The 26329-nt window shown below is 38.0% G+C and overlaps 1 protein-coding gene and 1 long non-coding RNA gene across 4 annotated transcripts; one reads left to right on the top strand and one right to left on the bottom strand.

Annotated features, from left to right (window-relative positions):
• Positions 1-1829: 1829 nt before the first annotated feature.
• rpl5a (ribosomal protein L5a) lies at positions 1830-11072 on the bottom strand. 3 transcript variants are annotated; one of them, XM_055151869.1, is made up of 9 exons: positions 10925-10993; positions 10739-10839; positions 10515-10584; positions 9041-9156; positions 8367-8501; positions 7470-7672; positions 5388-5565; positions 3525-3613; positions 1830-1988 (listed from the first exon to the last, which is right to left on the bottom strand). In XM_055151869.1, the coding sequence occupies exons 2-9, from the start codon at positions 10757-10759 to the stop codon at positions 1886-1888; spliced, it is 915 nt and encodes a 304-aa protein (XP_055007844.1). In that variant the 5' UTR covers positions 10760-10839; positions 10925-10993; the 3' UTR covers positions 1830-1885. The 3 variants fall into 3 exon arrangements, with proteins under 3 accessions (XP_055007844.1, XP_020772876.1, XP_055007845.1); XM_020917217.2 differs by lacking the exon at positions 10739-10839 and having other exon boundaries at positions 10925-11072; XM_055151870.1 differs by lacking the exon at positions 10925-10993 and having other exon boundaries at positions 10659-10783.
• Positions 11002-15868, top strand: LOC129408366 (uncharacterized). Its single transcript, XR_008631914.1, has 3 exons — positions 11002-11107; positions 13020-13086; positions 13181-15868. It is a non-coding gene; the product is annotated as an uncharacterized LOC129408366 (long non-coding RNA).
• Positions 15869-26329: the final 10461 nt, after the last annotated feature.

Here is a 26329-nt window from a genome sequence, read left to right as displayed (position 1 = left end):
ATCCCACCAAATTAAGTCAAAATAAGCGCAATCAGAGATAGAAACCTGGTCCCCATGAGGCATCGTTGGGGTCAGTTAATCACCACAGAAGCAGTTTATGAGGAGTCCAGTCCATATTACATGATCATTATATTCACAATGTAATGTGTGTATGTGTACAGGCCCATGAACATGTGTGTGATGTTGGTCACACATGAGAATGTCTGTGTTTACTAGTGTGGAACCAAAATGTCATTTTTCATGAGTTGTGTGTATGTTAGTTGTGTGACTGTAGATCAGTGTCTGAAAGAGAAAGGAACTGTTATAATTAGTGATTATCTCAAAAACTATATTTTACTCTACAAATGCATAGAATTATAAATAGATAATTTTGACCGGTTTCAACCCGTTACATCCAGTGTACCCCGGTTATGTGTGTGCCAACTTGTGTGATGATTGGATGAATATTTTAGGCTGCAGATGGTTCAGAAATTGCCGAAATTGCAGATCCTTTATAATGGCGTGACCTTTCAATTGAACTGTGTGACCTTAAATGACCTCGTATCGTCACCAAACTTTTTTTGCGGCATCGGGCATGGGACTTGACCCCAAATCACCAAATTTGGTGACAATCGGTCCATAAATGGTGGAATTATCACAGGTGAACAGACACACAGAAACAAGAACTCCCTGAATCAGTTGGTTAAATGGGTGAGTAAGGTGACTGGCCATCCTCAGAGCCACTGGACTCTCTGTATTCTAAACACTTACAGAGGATGTCCCAGAGTATTTTAAGAGATGTGCAACATCCACTAAATTCAGAGCTTCAACTGCTTCCTTCTGGTCAGAGGCTTTTAGTCCCAAGATCTAGAACGAATCGTTTTAAAAGGAGCTTTGTTCCGGCTGCTGTTGTACTTATGAATAAATTGTAATCTATTTATCTAAGATTGTGTGTTTTTAACATATTTAATATTTATTGTGATTTTAGCCAAGTGTGATGGATGAATTTAACTAATTGTTTATGGAACAATCCATTCTGCACTGGAGCACTGTCACACTTTCTTTTGTAATTGTGTTTTTTGCACATCATGTGGATGAATGAAACGTGGAACCTGCCTCTCACATCTGCAAAGCAAATTTACCTACGGGTACGAATAAAGCGACTTAACCTAACACAGACACACAGACAAAGAGTGAATACAAAACCTGGTCAACCCATTGGGGACCAAGTAATAAGACATGTCCTCAGGTTTTCCTCCATGTTTGAGTGTTGGTCACAGAGACCAATGGTGCAGACTGGCAGCCTGGCTTCAGTCTGCCTGCCCCAGGGCAACTGTGGCTACAATAGCAGCTTCCCACCAGTCTGGAGAGAATGAAAGATGCTCAGAATTGTAAAGCAACTTCGAGCATGTGGAAAAACGCTATAAGAAGACTAAAGTATTATAAATCTGGGGCTAATTTATTGGAAAAATAGGTGCACTAATTATTTGGTGTGAAGTTTGCCCCCAGAATATTTATTGATGAATTCAGAAATCTTGAACCTGGGAATTTTTGTCATTTTATATTAATTCTCTGGTGTCATCATGATTGAATGCCACAAATTCTTGGATAGACTCGGGTTAGCAATTACTGAATGTATTTATTACATTTAATGCACTTTAGTTCTTAAATTCTTACTTCTGAATTACACAACAAATGAACACAACTACTGTTTTTGCCAATGTGACCTATGACACTATTCATACAAGTAAAAAAGAACAGGTAGGCCAACAAGTCAAGCTCACCAACTTAATTTATCTGTTTTGCTCATAGCATTTAATGACTGTATTCACCAGACAGGAGACAGTTGCTGCATTAAAAATAGATTTATTGTGGTGTGTGGTGTCTGTGAGGCAGGGGCAGGGGCCTAACCGTCCCCTGCCTCCTGCTCTTGTGCCCGTAAGAAGCTGGCCTTCTTCTGTGCCACGCGGTTCTTTCTCTGTGCCAGCGACAGCTTGGCTCTGTTCCACCTGCGGAAACACACAAGAGACTTCCATTAACATTCAGCTCAGAGAGAGGGAGAACCGGACCATGGGAAAGGCTATTCAAGACCACTTCATCCACTCTCACGCATCCTAAATGTGGACTCAAATCTGGTCCATTATTGCCAGGGGTGGAAAGAGCACCGAAATGTGTACTTAAGTAGAAGTACAGTTACATGGCAAAAAGGAGTGCACACAAAAAACATTTACTCAAAAGTGAAAAGTACACATGAAAAAACTATTAAGGATCCAGTTACATTTTTGTCAGTTTTTTTTTTTTTTCAGATCAAGCTTCTGTACAAAACTTCAATCAGTTAAGATTACAGTAATAGCAGTACATCCAGGAGGTACATGCACAAGTCCTGTGCTCAGGTCTCTGTGCTGGTTCCTGTGACTCAGAATAAACTTTAAAGAAGCACTGTTTGTGTACAAGTCTCTCCACGGCCTTGCACCGAAGTACATCTCTACAACTCTTAGCGCCATATGAACCATCACACTCTGAGGACCTCAAAGACTGGCCTGCTGAATCCCGGTGTGAGATACTATGTTGACCCCCATAGTATATTGACCCCAGGGTCAACATACCGCTATAGTAAAGTGACCCCCCCTGTAGGATTTTGACTCCCCTTACTTTTTTCTTTAGTAGTTACTTATATGATCATTATTTCTCATGTCATTGACTTTTATTATATATTGCTACATATTCACTTTCTTTTAAGGTATTTTAAGGAATGTTTTGATGGAGTCACTTGAAAGTATCTCACTATAATAAACATATTGGGGGGTCAGATTACTATAGTCATAGGATTTTGACCTCCTTTATATATAATAGATCATTGTCAATATTCAACTAACATTATTTTTTTACTTTACATCACAATAACTATAATATATAATATATATATATTGGGGGGTTAAAAATGTCAATGTTTTAATTAGCAGATATAGTATTAATATTCAAACTTTTCTATAGAATTCAAGTTTTTAATTAATAAAATATAGATTTTCATAGGGGGGTCAACATACCATAACAGGATTCTGACCTCGGGGTCACAATCCTATACCACACCAGTCTAGCCCCAGTCTAGCCCCAGTCTAGCCCCAGTCTAGCCCCAGTCTAGCCCCAGTCTAGCCCCAGTCTAGCCCCAGTCTAGCCCCAGTCTAGCCCCAGTCTAGCCCCAGTCTCCTGCTGCTGCCCAGAATCAGGTCTAAACGTGGGGAGTCAGAGTTTCAGTTTTATGCAGCTAAAATGAACCGTTTTGAGCCTGGATTTAAAAACTATCACAGTAGAGGCTTAAAAGTTTTTACTCTGCTCTGTTGGATTTTTTTTTTTTTTTTTTATTGTATTGTGAGTTTAATATCTTTCTTATCCTGTAAAGCACTTTCATTTACTTTGTGTATGAATTGTGCTATACAAAAAAAAGAACAAGAGAGATAAGATAATTGTACTTGTAATTGAGTATAAGTTATCTACTCAATAACATTTACTATTTGTATGTATTTTCTACCTTGACTATCACTCACCTCTTGGGCTTGACGTCTTTCTTTGGTTTCTTTTCGTGGGCGGGGTTTGCTCTGATGGCGGCGTGTGCTTTTTTGTACATTTCTTCAACCTGGTAACAGAAAAACTTGATGAGTTTTATGGGAAATCAATAGAATCAATCGAGACTTTGTAGAACTGCTGCCTCTCTCAGTCCCGTCTTGAAAACAACAGTAGCATCAGCCAAGATTTAGCTCAGCGTGCTTTCAGTCATCATCAAGAAGCAGATATTTAAGGAGATTAAGAAAACCACAACACTCATGAACGCTAACAGTCAAGTCTGGACACAGATTTCTTTATGTTTACTACTTTATACAACTTTTTGGTGCATTGTGTAACTTTTTTGGTGGAAGGTCTGTCAAATCCTCTTCTCCATGAAGATGATATTGCTCTGTCTGGAATGTTTCACAGTAGGATTTAAACCTTTCTAGCTTCATGGAGACCAAACCAGACCAAGTTACAAGTTTATTTTTGGTATTTTTGACACATAAAACCACCTGTAATTGAATAAATGTAGGGTAGAAATGATTAATGTCATACTGTGAAAAATTTCAGGCAGAGGAATGACATCTCCATAGAAACAAGCAGGTGACAGACCCCCAACCAAAAAGTTACATAGTGCACCTTTAACTCATGCAAGATATATGGAATTATGTAGAAAAGAAAAAGTGAAATAACTCAACACATTTTTAAATATGTAATTTATATTCAAAACCTCAAAGTAAAACTGGTTTTCACTTCAGCTGGGCAATGTCAGGGTGAAGAAAAGCCAATTGTGAAAAGCAAGGGTCAAAGCAAAGGGTGGCCATTTTTAAATATCTGAAACCTAAAATATAAAAAAAGTTGTATTATTATTACCGTGTTTTTTTTTTCTCTCTTTGTTATTAGCTAGTAGCTTATGTCTCTAAACAATTTCCCTTGTGGATCCATAAAGTTCATCTAAGTGCATTTATTTTGAGTTTCTCTTGTTTACTACAGTCCATACGTGTCCAATCATAGTTTTGATGCTTTCATTGAGAATCTAGAATTAAATCATCAATGAGGAGCATAGTGCACAGACAGTCAAAAGTTTGGATAGACTGTTTTCATGGTTTCTTTATTCAAACTCGTGTTAAACAGGCTGTCAAGAACCGAACACCTCAAGCAAAATGCAAATACAACTAAAATGTCCCCACTGCACCTTTTGAAGTAATGTTGTGTTACAGTGCTTGTGTATCGCTGCGTTTCACATGACATCACAGCATTCTATAGGCCAATATTTACAGATGGGAGCAGGCAGCTAAAATCAGTATTGTTCATCTGCGGATTTGTCTTGGATCTAGTCAATAATAGAAATGATCAGGTTCCATTTTGGGGAATTTACTTTTGATATTTCAGATTCTTGAATAGGATGACGTCATATTCCAAGATGGAGGCAAGGGCCAGATTTTCCTATTGATCACATTATACTTTGTCATGAAATATCCAAAAAGGAAATTCAGACGATTTTTCATATAACTTTCATATGATAAATAAAATTTAAATTTGCTATTCAGTTTCCTGTTTTGGTATCACAATTTTTTATTTATTTGATTTCATATTTTTTCATTCTAGTACATCTTATAGTTCCAAAAAGCTGTAACTCACCATTCCGTAACCCTTTTTTTATCTTAACCTAATGTAAAACACTTCATCATGCATCATTTTTTTCTTGTGTGCATGATCTTGAGGCAATTTTATCTCTCAAGATCTTGTCCCATCCCTACAACGTCATTTTGCATTTTAACCATTTTAAATTTTAGTTGCCCACATCTGTATTGATTAATATTGGCCTATAGAATGCTACCAAACTACCAACAGACTCGTACCGTGTCTGGCGTGATTCCGTTCTTGATGAAGCGAGAGAACTGCTTCTTGTAGGCCTCCTCGTCCTCCTCCATCAGGTATGACATGTAGTCAGCCACGTTCATGCCCAAGATGTGCTTTCTGTGAACCTCGGCGTCAAACTCTTTGCTCTCGGTGTCGTAACCAGGGAAACGCTTCATACTGAAACACACAAGAAAGACACAATGTAGGTTTGCCATTAATGACCTGTTCCATTTTAAATCTGCCTTCTATAATTCATAACAAAGATGGTTATTTGGTAGTTTCTCAATATCATCAAAAGTGAGAAATTTGTTGTTTTTATTTTTACACTCCAGCTAGTACTGGTTTGTTAGGGGTTGATAAGGATAATTCTTAAGTTTTTATTTCACCAGTAGATGGCAGATGTGAAACCTTTGCCATCTAACGAGAATTACAACTACAGCTCTCTGGAATTTCCCCGGTGTTTTTTATGATGTTGGTCAGGAGGGCCATGTGTTTTTAGGCTGACGTGAACCAAAGTATCAACTATAGTTTCTTCTAAATGAACCTTGCAATTGTAATAAAGTGGATATATCTGCGGTTTCAATTTTCTGTTTAAAAGGTGATATTTTGGAGGACATTTGACCATAAAAAAAAGTTTGTTTTGATTTGTCAATTGCTATGGTAACTTTTTTCCACTCTGAAATGCATGGATAGCTCTGCAACCCATTAGGCTGCCAATTAGCCATTCTAGTCCAATAAATTCCACTCCTTTCATTAGTGCACATGCCTGGTTTTCTTTTGGCTTCTCTCAGTCCCGTCTTGAAAACAACAATAACATCAGAGTTCAGTGTGTTCTCAATCATCACCAAGAAGCAGAACCAGGACTGTCAGCGTAAATGCTACATTGAATTATTTAATACACGACAGATGGAACAAATGTGTAAAGGGGTCAGGATTTATCATGGACACTTTTTCTTTGTCTAAGCAAATGATCAATTTTTTGTTACATTTGTGTACTTTTCCAAGCCCAAATGCTTTCTAAAATTCCTCAATTTTTCCAAAACCAGTAGACAAGTACAGAAAAATTAAGTTCCTACTAGTGATTCTAATAAGTTCTAATAACTAATGTGTCTTATTTTTATGTTTTTATTATTTATTGTTCTTTGATTTGACTAGTTTTATTCTCTCAATGAGGACTAGTGGAGTTAAATAGAGCTTATTTTATATTTCTATTGGATATGCTGTGTGTATTTCACAGCACTTTGAAAAATTTTGTTTATGAAATATATTATAGAAATAAGTGGATTTGCTGTCTTATGTCTCATTGTTTCATGTAAATTAACAATACAGTACATAGAGAACATTTTTGGTGGTAATCCTACTTAAGGGTTATAGTGTTAGTGGCATAATGGCATTAAATATTATCATCTATATATCTTTATTTTCTTCTGTATATGGTACTTTCAGGCCTGTCATAACAAATACTAGATCACTAAACACATGACAGATTGGATAATACTTTTTCGGGGTCGATATTAATCATAGGTACTTTTTTTTCTTGCACTAGTGGAAAAATATTGGTTATTTTTCTGTAGTACGATGTGAACAATACTGTAAATTAAAAGGTGCACTATAACTTCTCGGTTGGGGCTCTGTCACCTTGTTTCTATGGATATGTCATTGCTCTACTTCAAATGTTCCACAATATGATATTAAAGAGCTCTGCCTTACATTTATTAAAATTACAGGTGGTTTTATAGCTCAACAATACTTAGAAAAACTGAGTGGGGTCGCCTCTCCTCAGATCTGACCTGTAACTTGGTCTGGTTTTGGGTTCCATGAAGATAGAAAGGTTTAATACCATACTGTGAAACATTCCAGACAAAGCAATAACATCTCATTGAAGAAAAGTATTTGACAAACCCTCTAATAGAAAAGTTGCACAATGTACCTTAAGAATATTTTTGAGGTGATAAATTTGCTTTATCATTTTGGTTTCAGCATTATTGATGTCGTCTATATTTACTGCAAATTCTGTTATGACCCAGCAGAACTCGACCCAGCCCCAGCCCCCTCTCTCGCTCCTCTGTCTGTGCACTGACCTGTGTGGGATGGCCAGGCCTCCGTCGACTGCCCCCTTCAGGGCTCCAAACACCTTGTTTCCGGTGGTGGTGCGGGCGAGTCCTGCGTCCAGGTAACATGTGAAGGCTCCAGGCTGCCCATCCACACTCTCCACGTTAAACTCGTCTCCCGTCACCTCCACCTGGCCCTCGTACACCTGGTCCATGCCGAACTTGTGCAGGAGCTACAGACAGAGGGAACGTGGTAAGAAATAAAGATCGTCTGCAGAAGAAAAAATTGTCAGCATTATATGTAAAGCTGAACTTTAAATAAGCATTAAGCAATCTTAAATACGAAAAACAAAACTAGTTAATTTTAAACAATTTGGTCCAAAGTTATTCCTCATTCCAATGATTCACCCTGATGAGTTCAAAAGTAGAATTTTGCAGTCACCTCACTGCTAACAACGTTAAATTGAATACCCTGAAACTTACTTTGCATTTGTGCTATAAGTTGATTATCTTAAAGATTTTTTTTTTCTGGGACAATCATTCAAAAATGTAAATACAAGTGTGTATCTTGATTTGACAAGACTATGTAGGAGTTGGCAGGTTCATTCTATCGTCAAGCAAAGAGACTGCTTGACTGGAAAAATAAACGCTCTCTCATCTCACTAGGAGCTACTTAATTTGGTAATGACAGTCAGTTAAGCGCAGTGCATGTTTGTTTGCTTGCTCATCTTCCTGTCCCCAGTTCCTTTTGCTTCTCTCAGTCCCGTCTTGAAAACACAAATAGCATCAGCGAGGGCAAACGAAGGACCAACTCCATTTTGCTCAGTGTGTTTCAATCATCACTGAAAAGCAGGAACCAGGCACAGACCTCTTCTAGTTTAAATATGACATTCACATATACGTTTTACTACATCTACGAATACTCACCCTCCGGGCCAGCAGCAGCCCTGTGCAGTAGGCAGCCGCGTAGTTTGTCAGTCCCACTGTGATCCCATATTTGGCCAGTTCATGGGAGTAGGCTGCGCACACGATCTGGTCTCCTTCAATCTTTGCATAGGCAATCTACAGGTAAAAAAAAAAAAAAGACAAGTCAGGACTACACTGGGAATGGAGGGCTAGATTGAAACTAATAACTAAATCCCTAATCAACTTTTTTGCTACTGAACTCTGTATATGGTGTTTTCTGTGGTTCAGACTTTTTTTGTGTGGCAATTTTAGGTGCAAAAAGTAGGTCAAATCTGGTAAAAAATAGTCTTAAAACTGAGTGCATGTTGCCTCAAGTGGCCAGTGCTATTTCAAGTACTATGCAACATCACTCAGGACTGTCTGGATCACAGCCAGGGTGCTTTTATGACAAACACCAGGCTGTGGGGGCGGAGTTAAAGTGTGGCTATCTCTTAGACCAATCGCACTGCTCCTTATACTTCCAGACCCAGCCCCTCCTCTCTCTTACTCTCCTTTTTAGGCTTGAAGGCACTGCCCAGTTTAGCAGTTCTAGTTGAAACGTGGTTGAGGGAGGAGTTAAGTTGTTTAGTCTCACTTTAAAGAGAGGGAGTAGTTGAATGGGTCATGTTACAAGTGTCCACTCGGGGCACACTGACCTGACAGCAGATGTCTCGGTTGGAGAACCTCACGATCATGCGGTACTTGGGGGTGTTGTACTTGTTCTTGTCTTGCACCACGAGGCGTTTGCGAGCGAAGAAGTCGGTTTTACCCTCTGCAAGAAGATCATGTGTTATAGAATAGTCTCATGTGTAAACAAGGCTGTGAAATTATTATTGGAGATATGGTTTTTGAACAGAATTAGTTTTAGAATTCTGATGAGAGGTATTCATCAATAGTCTCAAATCAATCTTTTAATCTGACAGAAGTTGACCGCATCAGCGCACAAGAGCTGTTTTTTTTAAAATCTTTGCTTAGTTTATGCAAATTAGCGATGCGGTTTGAAGTTTCGTTTCTGTGAGAGTTGCGCAAAACTGAATTAAACACATCATAAACTAAAACGGGCTGATGTGGCTCTAGAGTGGTTACGGTTTATATGTCGTGAAGTTGAATTTATTTATGCAGATTAGTAGTGCAGATAGTAATAATAATGATGATAATTTTAATTTAAAAACATTAATGATTAATCGATAATCGATCGTTAATTCTTCCAATGATTGATTAAGAAAATTTCATCGAATGCCCACCCCTACTAAACACTTTGCTATGACTAGTATACTCTTGCTACACTGAGAGCATACTAAAGACAGCTGATAACATTAAATGAATCTGATAGGCGCTGGAACGCTCGTGTGTAAAGCAGCCTGGTTAAAGGTGCCATATGAAACTTTTGGAGGAATGAGCCACTTGCTTCCTTTTCCTGTAATCTGTAATAATTTGCTCAAACATCGTTGATAAACATGCAAGGTTGGCATTCCGTATATCTGAGCTGTAACTTCATCCGGTGGCGTCACTTGCTTCTTTCCATGTATATTGATTAAGTTTTAACTGTAAAACATTCTCAACTATGAAATGACAGATAAGCAGGTAGTGGACCCTACACAAGAGAAGTTACAAAGTTTATTAAAGACGAATTTGGTAAGGTTAGGTTACTGGAAAGTGTACGTCATTCAGTTTGAACTCAAATTCCAATTCTGACTACAGTTGGAACTTGGATACAAAATTCCAGGCAACGGAGCAGATTAGATAGAAGAAGTGTAAATAGGCTGCCCTGTACAGAGCAATAAAAAAACAGCCAAGTTCTGAAACACTGCTGAAGGTCAAATGTTTATTTAATTTAAGAGTCAGTTTAATCCACTTGTCCCCCTTTTTTACTGAGGACAGGTAGAGTAATTGTGCAGTCCAATTTTAGATTTGTCTTAATCCTAGTTTTGACCTGGACTATAACTGGTTTGGACTTGGTCTAGATCTGGTGGTACTTGGATTTTTTCTTTGGTAGAACTTGTGAACATAGAGTAGCGAACCACAGTAAATAAGATCCTACTAACACTATATACAAGAAAGCCATCTGTTCAGGACAGTTGTCAGTTTAATAGTAAATTTTGCATTAGATCTTATGTAAAAATATCTCACCCCTTCTTCTTCTGAATTTCACCTCATATCTCTTGAAGTACGACTTGTTTTTCACCACTTTTACGAAGCCCTGCAAGAAACCCAGAGCAGTGATCAATCAATGTCAGCTTTAAATAGCAAAAACTATAACACAACCACATTTACGTAATATTATCCGAGCTCTTTCATATGCATAAATTCTTGTCACTGTGCATGTTTTAACAGGACTTCCAAACGTGTTATACTTTTATTGGTGTTGGTTTCATCAGCCATTGAAGCGCCACGCTGGAGGCAAAGCAGACGCCGGTACAGAGCGGGAATTATCCGCGTCCATCCGTCATTATAACTGGACAAAATGAGCTATCAAGGTCCAGTACTAATCCACACACATCGTCTACGTGTATTACATTTCTATTGATGTTTTTACGTACCATTTTAGGGGAGTTTTGGGGCTCTTTCTTGCTGAATCTGCCTGCTTCTGCTGCTTCCGTTCACAAAGCTTGAGGATGTGCTGTTATAGTGTATCAGTGACAGTGGAGCGCCCTCTCCCGGTCAGGCGGAGAACACACGCCTGAAGTTCTGCAACGTGGACAACAGAGGGCGACATTCACCAGGTAAACTAATTTGTAATAGGCATGACTTGTGCCATCAAAAAACACCTCAAAGACAGAGAGAACAGCTTGTAGCAGCGTTGTGGACATATTAAACATTTCTGTAGCTGACGTTATGTGATTTGAGTCAATTTAAAGATCATATATTACACAAAGTGGATTGTTGTGAGCTTTAAGCAGTGTTATAATGTTGTTACCTTCTCAAAAACATGCCCATAGTTGTGTTTTGTTTCATTCCCACCTGTTTGAGTAATCCTGGATTATTAGTCTGTCTACATCTTCAAAGTTCAAAATGTTCTGTTCCACCTTGTGATGTCATGAAGTGTGAAGTTCAGTAGACACTGGTCTGAATTTCATCCAATGATTCTGATAAAAGTGTATGGAGTTAAAATCCTAGTGAAGCACTTTCTGTATTAGCATATGACATCACAAGGTGGAGCTGTGTGTTTTCAGTCTGAGAGAAGAACTCAGTCTAAATATGCAGGGTTTGAGTATTAAATGTGTGAATGAAACAAAACAAACTTCCAGGTATGTTTTTTTTATAGCAAACTATATACCCTTTAAACAAATATGTGTTACTTACCTTTATTTAAATGCTTTTAATAACTTTAATATACTGTACTTTAATACTTTTAAGGTAGTTGCATGTGTATTCTCAAGGATCCCCATACCCCTCTTTGAGAAAAATAATAATAATTGAAGAATTCGAAAAAGATGGAATGACAGTGAAATTAGTTTAAATCAGCTGTTTCTGATCTGTCTATAGTAATAATAATTTAAAAAAATTTAAAAAGAGTTTCGCCTATCTTACAATTTTGAATTTTCAAAAGCAATCAAGTGTTGTGAAGCTGGTGTGATGGTTCTGATGTGAGGTAGACCTGTTTGACTGTCAGTATATAGTTCTCTATTTTTATCCCATATCAGGTCATAGCTTTACATTTGCATTATGAGTAGGCTACAGAATAGATTTACATTATTAAATCAACAATGTTTACATAGTGACAAACTGGAGTTGACTCATGAGGAAATCTATCAAATGTCAAATAATGATACAAACAGATGATACAGATATTTTCAGTTAGTGGGATAGATGGACCTTGTGTCAGTGCACTGAATCACAAGCATTATTTACATTTTAAACATCCAAAAATGGACTAACTATTCCAGCGTTGCCATCCTGCACAGGTCATGTTTCACTCTGGCCACTAGGATGCTCAGCTGAATCCTGCTGACTGTTTCACACTCTGGAACAATGGGAGAATTCAAGGAGCTCCTGAGAGCACAACTCAGTGATAAGCCTCTTGCAAACTTCCCTTTTGAATGAGAGAGATGGAGGGGTTTAGAACAATTTTCTAACAGTCAATTATTGTATTCATTAAAGGAAAAAAAAATCTGCAATGTTTTTCAGCCCCTGTGATTTTTTTCCCTTTTTTTCCTATACAAAAAATATAAGGTAGCTCTTAACATGAAAACTACCACTACATGACATCACAGGGTGGAACAGAGCATTTGGAGCTTTGGAGATGTAGACAGACTAATAACACAAGATCACTCAAACTTGTGTGAATGAAACAAAACACAAGTCCAGGTCTGTTTTTCACAAGGTAACAGCATCTTAAAGTTACTCTGCGTAACTTCTAAGATGTTTGCTTGTCTCCATGGAGATGTTATTTCTTTACATCCCACATAATGACATTAAACATCTCCCTTGGATTTGTCCAGTTACAGCTGTTTTATAGCTCAACGATACCTTAAAAAACCTTCAAAATACCTTAAGAAACATGAATTCTCATCAATATCGCCATGGAGACAAGCAGGCGGCAAACCCCCTACCAGAAAAGTTACACAGTGCAGCTTTAACTTGGCTTAAAGCTTACATGAGTCAAGTTTGTGTGTTGTTTTTTTTTTACTAAAGCTTTCTTCAAATGAGGAAACCGAATCAAACTCTCTTCAAATGGAGAAACTGCTGAGTCACTCCTGGCGTGAGTATTCTAGTTGTGAAATCAGTTCTAGAGAAATTCAGTGAAGAGGATGAGGAGTGGTGCACCAAACAGTGACTTTAAATTTTCTTATCAGGGCCTTGAACATCTGCACGAGTGACTGAGATGGATTTTATCTGACAAACCGAGTGAAAAGCAGAAGGCGCAGTTCCTGTTTTAACTCATCAAATATTCACATGTAGTCGCACTGATACACGATTGTGGCCCTGTACACAAATTAGCATAAGTATAACAAGTGTTCGGATTGGAAATAGAATAAAGATGCATTGTTGCTGTCAGTGGGCTTGCCTCTCCACAGATCTGTAACGTCAACATCTTCACTGACTTGCAAAAAGAGGTAAAGAAATCAAAATATGCTGTGTGTGAGTGTGTGATGGTGAAAATAAGTAGCAAGAAGATTTAAAAGAAGCAGAGTTAGGAAGATTTAGGCCTGTGCAGACCGGACTGGCCACACCACCTGTTTGTCTCGATGGAGATGTTACAGCTGTGCCTGGAATCGTCTTCAGAATGGTATCAAATGTTTGCCTGCATGATATCTCTGAATCTTTTTTATACCAGTGATATGCATTGGTATGTTTAATGCCATATTGTGGAGCATTCCAGATAAAGCAATAACATACATCTCCATGGAGACAAGTAGGAAAAATTGGTCATCTTTAATTCCAAATAATGTCATAAGCTTGAGGCACTATTTATTTTAAATTTTTTTAATTCCACTAAGTATTTTTTATACCCTTACATTTCTGAGAAACCGAAAGGACTCGCCCTTTTTTTGGCAAGAACGGAAGGTCAGCTGATTAGTTCAGTTAAACAAGTCCCTCTGAAATAACAGTACAGTCCCAGGCCAACGAGCATCTGCCAAGTCTCACCTTTTTGTTGAAAATCAAACTCCTAAACAGGACCATGAGCGCTCGGACTGATCACAGACTCTGCAAAATGTGCTGTTTAAATCCATATTTGTATCTTAAAACCTCTGGCTGTGTTTGCTTGTGCCACCATACAAACTGCTAAACATTCAGCCATAGACATGGATGCAGAACACTCCAGTGTGATGTCACTGTAAAATACGAATATAGCTTCAGCGTAACATCTTGGTATAGCGCTGAAACATCTGAACAAACCCAGTGAAGATGAACTTTAAAAACACAGAGGAGCACTTCCTGAGTAAAACACAACTGTAGGTTTATTTTTCATTAAAGATACTGTGTAATATTTCGAGTGGAGAGTCCATCTCCATGGAAATATTACTTTGTCTAGAATGTCCCACTGTATAGATTAAACCTAGTGTGAGTGAGGCAAAAAGGTTACAGCACTAAGCTACATTACAGCTCAGATCTGTGGAGAGGCGCCCAGATTCACAGAAGGAATTGTTTTATTTTTGAGCAACAGAAACACCCGTGATGAATAAATGCTAGATGGAGATGTTTAATGTCATATCCTGGAACATTCCAGGGAAACCAATAACATCTTCATGGCGACAAGCATTTGATGGACCAGACTGTAAACATTGTATACTATATATCTGTGAACATTTGATATTATATATCTGTAAACATTGTGTACTGTATATCAGTTTCTAATTCATCCTTAATTGGAGTAATTTGGCCTTTGTGCTTCTCCCCAAAATTTTACACAATCAAATGTTAGAATGTGAACAAAAGGCAGTGCAGCAGAGTGACTAATCCCTAGTGTCGGGGTTAGAGTTTAAGTTCACGGTGAGGCCAGAGAAGTGAAAGGAGGTGAACTTCTGAGTAAAACGCCCATTATTGATGACTAAAGGTTCAAAAATAAACTTCATGCTCATGGTATAGCTGTCAACCACATCAGAACATCGGATAGCCAAAAAATGTTCTTGAGAATAGGCCTTCTGTTAGTCTACTTCAAAATAAAGTAACTGAAGTGGGCCTAGAGAAGTACACAGCAGTGGAGTGTTAAAATTGACTCTCACAGAATCAATTTTAACATTTTCTCCAATCTGTACTAGAGTTAATTTAACACTTTTGGAAACATTAAGTAACACTGGACCAAAGTTCCTATTTAACAGCAAAATCAAGAGTTAGATTAACAAGAGTAAACGGATAACACTTTGTAGGGTTATCCTGATTTAGTTAAACAACACAGAGGTGTTTTATTTTTATACTTTTAGTTAATTTAAGATTAAATTATGTACAAAACTGGTTCAAACTGGTCTTCTCTCGCGAGAGTTTGAAGTGGGTGGAAGGAGCAAATTAACACAAGAGGAAGTTGGATTAACTTCAACCATATCAACTTAAGCAAATAACCCCAACTCGAACCCCCATTTAATTTTCAAATAGTTAAAATAACACTTTTTGTGTTAAAAACAACTCAAATTGAAATTTTAACCCTACACAGTTTGCTGTGTAGCCTACATCTTTGGGAAGCTGTGTTAACAGTCCCAGGCCTTCAGTTCTAATTAGTTTTGTGTGCTTTAAATTATTTTGGTGGCCGTCCTGATTCCTGCTGTGGGAGCCCTGGTCTGTGATTGGTGGAGTACTTTTACACCTGGCCAATCCTGCCTCACCTGCAGACTCCTCCCCTTGTTTAAGGAGATTGCAGCAGCTGTTCAGGGCTGCTGGTCTTGGTGGTCAGGCTGTTTTTTTGTGTTTGTCTAGTTCTGTAGCCAAGTTCTGTTTTGTGCCTTTTTTATATCATTTTTTTGTGTTTGTGGGTTTATGTGGTTTACTTTGGGGCACTTGTGTTTTAGTTTTGTGCGTCCCTTAGTTTAACCTCGTTTTTGTTTAAGCCTGTGTGACCCGTTTTGTGGCACAAAACAGTAATTCTGTTGTTTTGTTTCTTAGTTTAGGTAATTTTCTGTATATATTTTAGTTTGTTTTGTTATTTAAAAAAAAAATTTTCTATACCTACATTAAAAATACATTATATTTATAAAATACATTATATTGTAATGTAGCCAGTCCATTACATGGGCCTAGGGCTAATTAACAGGTGAGGAAACAAAGTTTTAGAAATGTTTATTGAATAATTGAGTGCAGATTGAAATTACCTGTAAAAAGAAAAGGAAATAAGTAAAAGGAATAAGTGCATTTAAATCTAAGTAATTGTGTTAAGTGAATTGTACTTACCCTCTGGTGTGGTCTGTCTCAGGTGCTCCGGCCAAAAGAGTCCCCGGGGAGCCGGAGCACCTTAAGAAGGTTCCGGGCAAGCCAACCATGATGTTTGGAGGAGGGGAGCTCAGATTTTTTAACTTTTTCTATTTAGTATTTTAGATCATTAAACACTGCTAATTTAAATAAAGATATATATATTTTTTTAGTTACTGTAATTGAATATTTTTTGGGCACTGTTTTGATAGTTAACTTTTAAATATTAAATATAAAAGGTATTGGAGTGTACCTAGTCGTTAAAGTGGGCTCACCCAATTAGGACAGGGCCTTTAAAAGAAGCCAGCCTCACCTTGTTCAGGGAGAGGTGCTGTGTGAGCGCAGGTGACTGCCATGCCTGGTTTTAACCCTTTTTTTTTTTTTTTTTTTTTTTTTTTTTTTTTGGACTTTTGTAAATAGTTTTCTATCTTTTTGTCTGGAATAAATGCACTGGGATCTGCACTATAAATCAGCTCAACTTGACTCTGTTCCTCTAAAACCGCTAAGATTGACACCAGGCTATTACAATATATATTAAATACATTATTTAATTTATTCCATTATCCATTTTAGGTGTTTTTGTTATTTCCCTCATCCCAACAAGCTGGATCATAACAAGCTGTCTTGAGGTAAAAATAAGTGTCTGAACGCGAATTCTGGTATGATTTGAAGTTAATGTAAGTATTGAAAATGTTTTTTAAAGAATTTCTGTTGGGGTCAATAAAGTATCTATCAGTCTATAATGAAAAATGTCAAATCAGTTTTGCTAGCATTCTTTAAAAAAAAAACTACGAAGCAAATTGTTTGTTTTAAAGCCACAGTATGTTTGTTTATTTAATGAGACAGAGCACAATTTTTACCTGAACCTTAACAGGAGAGATGTTTGTACCAGGTTGTAGCATCAGTGCTCATTTCCATCTGTCGTCCCTGGGCAGGATCATTGATTGATTGATTGTATTTAACTGACCTTGACTATCAACTGTTCTTCCTGGAGACCTGTAGCATGTTTTGTGTTGATGGGGGAAACCAGAGTGCCATCAAGACTTGGGGAGAAACATGCAAACTCCACACAGAAAGGCTCGGGCGACCCGGGGATCGAACCCGGAAACCTTCTTGCTGTGAGGCATGAGTCCACTCAGTCACCATGCCGTAACTTTTAGTCAAAACTTTGGTTATAATATTCAGTCATATAACGTCTCACCTCCACAAAATGACATAGTGTGAACCTTTAAAATTGCTACATTCTTGTCTCCATGGAAATGTTTTTGTTTTGTCTGGAATGTTCCACAGTACAGGCATATTACAGCTCTCGGTTACATTATAATTCTGTGGAGAGGCGCCCCTATTCACAGAAGGAACGATTGTATTTTTAAGCAATAAACCCATCAAGAATCTCGGCCTTCCGGTCATCGCGCAATGCATACTGGGAAGGATTTTCCGAAAAAGTGAGCATCAAACCTCCATGTTTGTTTTCCCAGTGGGATGTGTCTATTGTCAAAGTCGATCTTTTCAAGTCTTTTGAACCATATCACTTTTGTTTCTGATTCTGATATTTTCATATTTTAGTTTTGGGATTCAGACATCGTAATTGTGTGGTTGTTGGATTCTAACAGCAGAAAACGGCTCAAGAAATTTGTTTGCGAACTCCATAAATGCAAAAGGGAATCAGATGTGTGTGACTGCAAACCTCTGTTCAAACTGTTTCCCTTCCCAACGGAATTGAAAAATAGTGAAAGGTGAAGGTGATGGGCAAGATTGATCCACGGGAAGGAGGAAAAAGGAAACCTTTGTCTGCCTAAGAAATCATCCTGAGTTTGCAGAGAACATTTTGTATGTGGAGCGACATCAAAGCAAAATCCCGTTTGTTAAGTGAGAGGTGCAGAAGACAAACAGGCTGAGCTTGCAGTTTCTTGTTCTTGTGGTTTTACAGAAATATTAAGTCTTGGTCGCTTTGCAGTGGAAGTTGTTTCTTGGTGAACAGCTGGTGCCATTTGCTTTGGTGTTGACTTTTAAAATTTGTAACTGAGGTTGAGTGAGGGATTGGGATTCTGCTTTGTTGTCGCTCCACCTACAAAATGTTCTCTGCAAACTCAGGATGATTTAGGCAATCAAATGTTTCCTTTTTCTTCCTTCCCGTGGATCAATCCTGCCCATCATCTTCACCTTTCACTATTTTTCAATTCCGCTGGGAAGGAAAACAGTTTGAACAGTTTGCAGTCACACACATCTGATTCCCTTTTGCATTTATGAAGTTCGCAAACAAATTTCTCGAGCCGTTTTCCACTGTTAGGATCCAACAACCACACAATTACAATGTCCAAATCCCAAAACTAAAATATGACAATATCAGAACCAGCCACAAAGGTGATATGGTTCAAAAGACTTGAAAAGATCAACTTTGTCAATAGACACATCCCACTGGGAAAACAAACATGGCAGTTTGATGGTCACTTTCTAGGACAATATTTCCCAGTATTCATTGAGCAATGACCGGAAGTCCGAGATTCTTGATGCGTCTATAGAAACTAGCCTGATTTATCAGCCAGTTTCACTTCATAGAATCCGTGTGACCTTGCAGTGTTAGAATTCGTTTGCTCGAGAGTAGGTGGGTACTTTTTTAATTTAACCAGTCGCTACTATTTGTTTGTGACGTATGTAACGCCCCACTAACGGGGTTAACTGGTATATTAAGCTTTTCCCAAATCCTGTAGGAAGAAGGACAATAACGTCTTTCCCCTTGATAAAATTCACCAAACATTCTCTTTGTTCCAGCTTTAAATCCTTGATCTTGGGAATCATTAACAACACAGAATGTCTGACTCTTCACTGATTGGCTGGTGCCTGAACTCACACTTCCAGGGTTTTTGCGAACCGTCTAGTGTATTCTGATTCCTGACCTAGTCGCTGGAGAGAAATTGAGTGGCGGCACTAGGTGGCACCAGCCTGACTAAATAGAAACACCCATAGTGAATAAATGTGAAATGGATATATTTAAAGTCATATTATGGAACATTCCAGGGAAACCTATAACACTTCTGTGGAGACAATCTGGTAGCTGACTTTCCACCAGAAACACTGCACAGTGCACCTTTGAGCTACCACAGACACACACACACCATTTTAAGATCTGTTTTTGATTTGATGCAAGATTAAGAATAGGCCTTTGTAGCAAAAATTAATCTGAGTTCTGCTAAGTCTTTGTTCCTCTTGACAGAAGGAAGACGGCGGTGGTGTGAGAGGAACTTCAGTTTGTCACTTGGCGGCCACTGTCTCACAGGCGTCACAGTCACAGCTCCGTCTCACAACAGCTTTCACACCAGCTCACATGAGAAGAGCAAAAACTGTCAGCCACTTAAGAGCTTTTAGGAGTTTGCTGCAATAAAAAGTCTGTAAAATGTAACTCAGATGCAAAACTAGATACACATTTGTAGAAACGCAGCTGCAGTCTTTATTCAGGACAATGTGAGAATAATGGACAGTGGAACCTTTCAACCTTTTTGGTCATATAATAAACACTGAGTTGATAGATGGAAGATAGATGGATTCAATAAATGTAAAAAAAAAAAATCATATTTTACTGTATCTGCCTTTGTTTGGGAATGGGAGCTATTGCACTGAAGTGACATTGTAAAATCAACAGTTTTTAAATTCAAACTAATAAAAAATTATAAGAGTTGCAGATGTGAAAAGTGATAGCAATAATTTCATTAGTCACTATATTAGTCACTCATTAGTCACTCATTTAGCCTTAAAGGTTCACTGCACAACTTTTTTTGGTGTAATGTTCACCACCTGACTGTCTCCATGGACATGCTATTGCTTTGATTTATTCATTACAGATCTTTCTATTGCTAAAAATACAACAACTCCTTCTGTGAATCACTACACGGCTCTTTGTTGTGAGGATGCTTGCAGCTACGTCAGCTCCAATTGGGCACTACAGTTTTCTAACTTTTTTCTTTGACTTTTGACTTTAAATTTTTTTTATTAAGTCATTTTAAATTTCCTAGTGAGCCAGAGTGTTGGAGACGTGTGGAGACACTTTTTGAAATATTCCATCCAGTCCTTGTATTTGCAGAGGTCACTGGTGCTAAGCTAGTGCATGTCAATGGCCATAGTTAGCCTGCCACTAAAAATAGTCTTACCCACTCCACAAAACACCCAAAACAAATCTATTATTACACCAGCCTGTCCATGGGAATGTCTGTACAGATGGAATAATTTTAGAAGTAAAAACAACTTTGCATTTGAAGGATTTCTGTCTGAGCAGCAGCAGTGAGTTGTACTTCCTGATCGAAAGCTCGGCAGCGGCAGACTGATGTCACCTGGCACCTGTCTTACCAGATCTATAATAGTTTGTTTACTTGCAGCTGCCATAGCGACACATAGAGCACATGAAGGAGTCTGTTCCAGATATGGCCACTGTGACAAAGTGGGCCTTTGTCCCATTTTAAACTACATTTGTTTAATTTTGCATTTTGTCATTCTCAGTATCCCAATACAGTTACAATAATTCGTGGTTCTTATTATCTTATCTTATTCTTATTATTATCACATTAGAAATTGTTCATTTAAATATACTTTATTTGTTAATTCATTTCAATTTTCATTCATCATACTCACCTGCAGCTCCACATGGTTCAGACAAAAGAGGGAGCGTGCCTCATGTCGGCCATTTTGAAAACCTTGGAGGAGGTCGGGGGCTGGACCATGTGGAGGGGAGAACTGGTTTAAGTTCTGTTTCATTATTTTTTTGTGTGTATATTTAACAGTCATGGACAGTCTGATGTAATAGTAGATTTGTTTCGGGTGTTTTGTGGAGTGGGTAAGTCTGTTTTTAGTGGAAGGAGAACTATGGTCATTGACATGCACTAGCCTAGCACCAGTGACCTCTGCAAATACAAGGACTGGATGGAATATTTCAAAAAGTGTCTCCACACGTCTCCAACACTCAGGACCTCATTTCCTAGTGAGCCAATGTCCAAAATTCCGAGCTGTCCCTTTAAAATGTCCAGATTGTACCATAATGATCCACGGGTGTCATAGATTATAACTACATCAAGCACAATAGATCTTCTTTAAAGCTAATTAAGGTGGAGTTGTTATGAAGTGGTACCGTTAAAAGATAGATGTGTGTTCAACCTTTGACCTTTAGTGTTTGCTGGCTCGGGCTCCCTGCACAATGAGCAGGAAGCCCAGTGGTTTTGAGCGGCGCGGGTCTGGATGAGGCTGAGGGAGTTAGAGGGAGATTTACAGCCTCCAGAAACAGCCCCCAGCACACAGCTCGTGATTTATGGAGTGTTTACAGCACAAATCCAAGCATTTGTTTAGCCCCTATCACACCTGCTTCCCTTTTCACACTTTGGAGTGCAGCTCTCAGAAATGACATCCAACATCAAGATAGCAGATGATATAGTTTTAGTTTTAAATGTTTACAAAAATATGATTTATTGTACAGTTTAACAGTTATGGATGTTTAACTGGATTTCATCTTTATCATTCACTTTTCAACTCTGACCTGCGACCTGACTGAAAAGGTAGAGGTTAGAGTTGGTAGAGTAGGTTTGAGCCACCGTTCCTCCACATCAAGAGGAGCCAGCAGTGAGGACCCGGGTATCTGTTCTGGATGTTGAACACCGCTCCAGGAAGGTCCTCCAGAGTCCCAACAATCCGTGTGTCATTCATTCATTCCTTTTTTCAATATAAAACCCAAAATAATGGACGGAGACTAGGACTGGACCAGGACTGAGACTGGGACTGAGATCGGGACCAGACCGGGGCTGGACCAGGACTGAAGCCGGAACCAGACCAGGACCAGGCCGTGATTGAGACTGGGACTGAGACCGGGACCTAAGATCGGGACCAGACCAGGACTGAAAATGGTTTAGTCCTGGTTTAGTCCTGTTTTAGTCCTGGTTTAGTCCTGTTTTAGTCCTGGGAAACGGGAAACGTTATCCGTTTTTTCCATTATTCATTGAAACACAAAATCGAAAACTGAAAAAATGAATCGTTGGAGACAAATAATGTAGAAAACTGTTTTCTTTTTTCATTTTCTTATTTTTGCTTTTATATTGAAACACGAATGAATGAATGGCACACGGATTCCAGACTAGTGTTGTCATGACACTAAAATTTCAAACTTAATAAGGAATAAACTTGATACGATGATAATAAATTACACTTTTTAATAGACAATATAATGTTATCTTCAGCATTAAACCATGTTACTTTCTTTATGTGGTCTTATATGTGTCCTCAGTGGTCCAGAAGGTTCCGTCGTGGTCCATGGGTGTATACTAGTCTATGTGCTCTTATACTTGTTCTGATACAGCTCAAAATTATACTAAAAGCAATACAAGAACCCTGTACATGTGACTTTTTTAGTATTGATACCAGCTCAAAAGAATATCTAGTTTCGATTCTAGTTTTAGTATTGATTACCATCTGATTTGCGATACTTTTGACAGCTCTACTGCCAAGAGCCCTATCAGAAGACTGTTTACTTTAGGGCTTCCTGGGTTCACCTTATCAATCACGAGCCGTTAGTTTAACTGCAGACACTAAATTGTACTCTCCCGCTCCTGAACAATGGCTGAGTGGTTTAGGGACCCTCTTAGTGAAAGCAGAAGCCCTCACTAAATCATTAGAAAGCATTGTGTGTGGAGACTGGCTCTGCGGCTTCAGATTGAAGCTGGGAGGCTGTGGCCAAACGGAGGAACAGTGGCTGATCAGATTGTGGCCGTAGGGGGCAGGAGGGCGTATCTCGGGGGGGAGGGGCGTGGGGGCAGCGTTGTCAGGATGCGGTCGGGGCCCCTGAAGAGGAACGAGTGAGGGGATGAGATAAAGCCACATGTGGTTAGTACTGGAACGCCACAGACAGGAGATGGACAGTGTGAACGCGAAACAGGAGAAGAAGAAGGCAGTCGGTTTAGCCACAAGTCATTTTATGAGTACTGGACAGGATTCAGTCTGAGATTTTATCAGGGTCTATTAAAATTAAATGTTGTTTCGGAGGGGAGTGGGTCTAACGCCTGGATAATGAAAAGTAATTGAAATTATTGTAGCTATTCACTCTTTAGTTAGGGTTGTCAAAAGTACAGAAAATCCCATACTAAACCAGGGGTGTCAAACTCATTTTGGTCCGGGGGCCGTATCCGACCTACAACCTACAAAACTCATGGCATATAAACCCCAAAAATAACAATAAGTTCAAATATTTACGCAGAGAAACGCAAATCTATTACAGAAATCTTTTTTAACTGATGAAATCTTTCTTTTACAAAATATTATAATATTATGAACAACCTGAAACTTTAAGAAAAATGCAATTTCAACACAAAGTTTTGACATGAACACATAGAATTTAGTCATGCTTTCTTTTTGCTCCTGAAACTTGGCGTCTTTTAGCCTGCACAAGTTCATCAATATCAAGCACCATGTCCTGACGAGCTGCTGTCTTCAGAATGTCATTCAAGTGTTTGTGTGTTTTGCTTTTAGCGCAGCTTTGTTTTATTAATGTTTTATTTTTATTTTTTTTATTTCATTCATAAAGCATAAAAAGACATCAACAGTGTCACAACAACAGACACACAAGAAATGCAGAGCAGAAAGAAGAAAAAATCTTATGTTATCTGCCCCCCTTTCCTTTTTCAAGACAATACATCAACACCGGTGGTTACTAAACATTCCATATCAGTTCAGGCACAATTACTGATCAATTGCAAACAGTAATCTTCATTATTATACACAACAACTTAGTTTTCTTTTTCATACAGACACACTGCATTCGATTTTATATGTTTTTTAAATGTCATCATTGTACTTGATTCTTTTATTTCTTTGTCAAGACTATTACATAAGTTAACTCCTTTCACAGCGACACTTCGCTCCATAACCTTGGTTCTGAATCTGGGTTTTTTAAACATGTAGGTTCCTTTTAAATTGTAGTGACTTGTTTTCATCTCAAACAGTCTTGAATATTTACAGGTAACACTCTGCACTTTGCTTTATACATGACTTTGAGGATACTTAAGTCAACAATATCCTGCATTTTCAACACTTTAACAACTATGTTCATTACTGAGAAAACCTGCTCACAAAGGTAGTAACTGTAAATCTATTATTTCTAGTTGCATGTCTGCGGGCACATCAGAGGTTTTGACTGTGAATGGTGTGCGAAAAATTGCAAATTCTGTCTTCAGATTTTAAAATATAATTAAAATATTTTAGAATATTGTAGAAAATCAGCCGAGGGCCAGATTAAAGGTCTTGGAGAGCCGGATCTAGCCCCCGGGCCGTATGTTTGACACCCCTGTACTAAACAATACTAAGACTACAGAAACTAGATACTCATTTGAGCAGGTATCGATACTAAAACACTCCTATTCCTGAATAGATTTAGAATGATGTTGAGCTGTATCAGAACAAGTAGAAGAGCACATAGACTATTAGACACCATGGACACTGTGGAACCTACCGGACCACCGAGGGATGACGCACATATAAGACCACATGAGAATAGAAAAGAAAATACTATGACTTAGTGTTGAAAATCGCATTCTATTGTCTAAATCCGTCTGTCTTGTTTTGTGTTTTTGATCCAGTTGACCTGAGTACAGCCGTAGTGATGAAGAAGGCCTAGAATCATCAGCTTTCTCCTTGTCTACAGGAATTATTCAAGCAGGAGAGTCAGTATAACCTTAGAAGAATAGGCATCTTTAAAATGAAGATAAGAACTAAGAAAAAAACTAACTATTTCTGATCGAGGGGTGAGTTTCTGGAACAACTTGAGTGATGATTTTAAAAAGTCTAACACTATAAGCCTTTAAAAAGAGTATAAAGCATCCTGTTTTGCTCTGGAATGAATAAATAATGCATCCAGTTTAGTTTGTTTTCTTTTATATTTTGTCTCTTATATTTGTAAGTTGTAAGTGAAATTGTAAATGCAAACTTCCTGTTCATACGCTGCTTTTCTTTCTTGGAATTCTGTCATTGTTTAAGAGGGTTTGGTGTTAGAAGTACTTTTTACTTCAGCCTAAACAGTTTCTGTCATGATCTATGGGGTCGTAGTCTATGTTTTGTTTTGTTTTGTAGTGCTGCAAAATGACTGAATAAACTACTACTACTAAATGTGTTTTTTAATGATCATTGTGGTATCAGAATCAGCACTGAGTATCGAGTTTGTTCCTTAGTATCGACATTGAGTTTTCAATTTTAGTATCGTGACATTTAGAATACAGCTCTGTGTATACTTTATAAAACAAATATGAACTGGTTTTAACTTATTCATTATTAAATATTAAATCTATTGTAGATGATAAAGATGAGTTAACTTGGACTCAGAGTTGTTCAATGAAAACTAATTCAAGGACTTCACATTAAGTTGAACTTCGAAAGAGTGACAAGAATTATGCAAGAATAATCTGTCAAATAGACTCTGAGTCAGTGATGGGAAGAATGCCAGTAGTCTCAAAATGTATTTAGTCACAGAACACTCAACATCAACTTTAAAATGTATTTTGTAATGTATTCCGTGACGTGCTGCAATGAGTGTACTGGGTTCTGAAAACTTAGAATACTACTGCACAGAGATGTATTTAAAGGTGTATTGTGTAACTTTTCTGATGGGTGGTTTGTCAGACGCTTTTCTCCATGGAGATGTTATTTCTTTGTCTGGAATGTTTCAGAGTATGGCATTAAACTTTTCTATCTTCATGGAGCTCTTAAGAATGCCCCTGTGACCTTTCAGCGTCTGATGAATGAGGTTGTTGGGGATAAACCCGGCAAACTCTGTACAGTTTGAAGTCTAAATGACATGATCAAATACTGTAATGTGTTTATGCGATTTTAGTTTAGTAACTGAATACCACTAAATAAAAAGGAACTGTACCAGAATACAGTTACTCAAAATTAGTTTTCAGAAGATGTATATTTGGTACATGTGTTCAGTGGTGGAACGTAACAAAATAAAAGTAATAAAGTACTGCACTTAATTATAAATTGTAGGTATCTGTACTTTACTTGAGTCCATTTTAAAGTTGATACTTTTTACTTTCACTTCACTTCTCTCTTTATTAAACTAAATACATTAAAATTACATGAAA

Source organism: Boleophthalmus pectinirostris, unplaced genomic scaffold (genome assembly GCF_026225935.1).
Source record: "Boleophthalmus pectinirostris isolate CB_2022bp ecotype Guang Dong unplaced genomic scaffold, ASM2622593v1 HiC_scaffold_16, whole genome shotgun sequence".
In the NCBI taxonomy this organism is placed as follows: domain Eukaryota; kingdom Metazoa; phylum Chordata; class Actinopteri; order Gobiiformes; family Gobiidae; genus Boleophthalmus; species Boleophthalmus pectinirostris.
The sequence above is the reverse complement of the archived record's forward strand: the minus strand, read 5'-3'. Positions and strand labels throughout refer to the sequence as shown.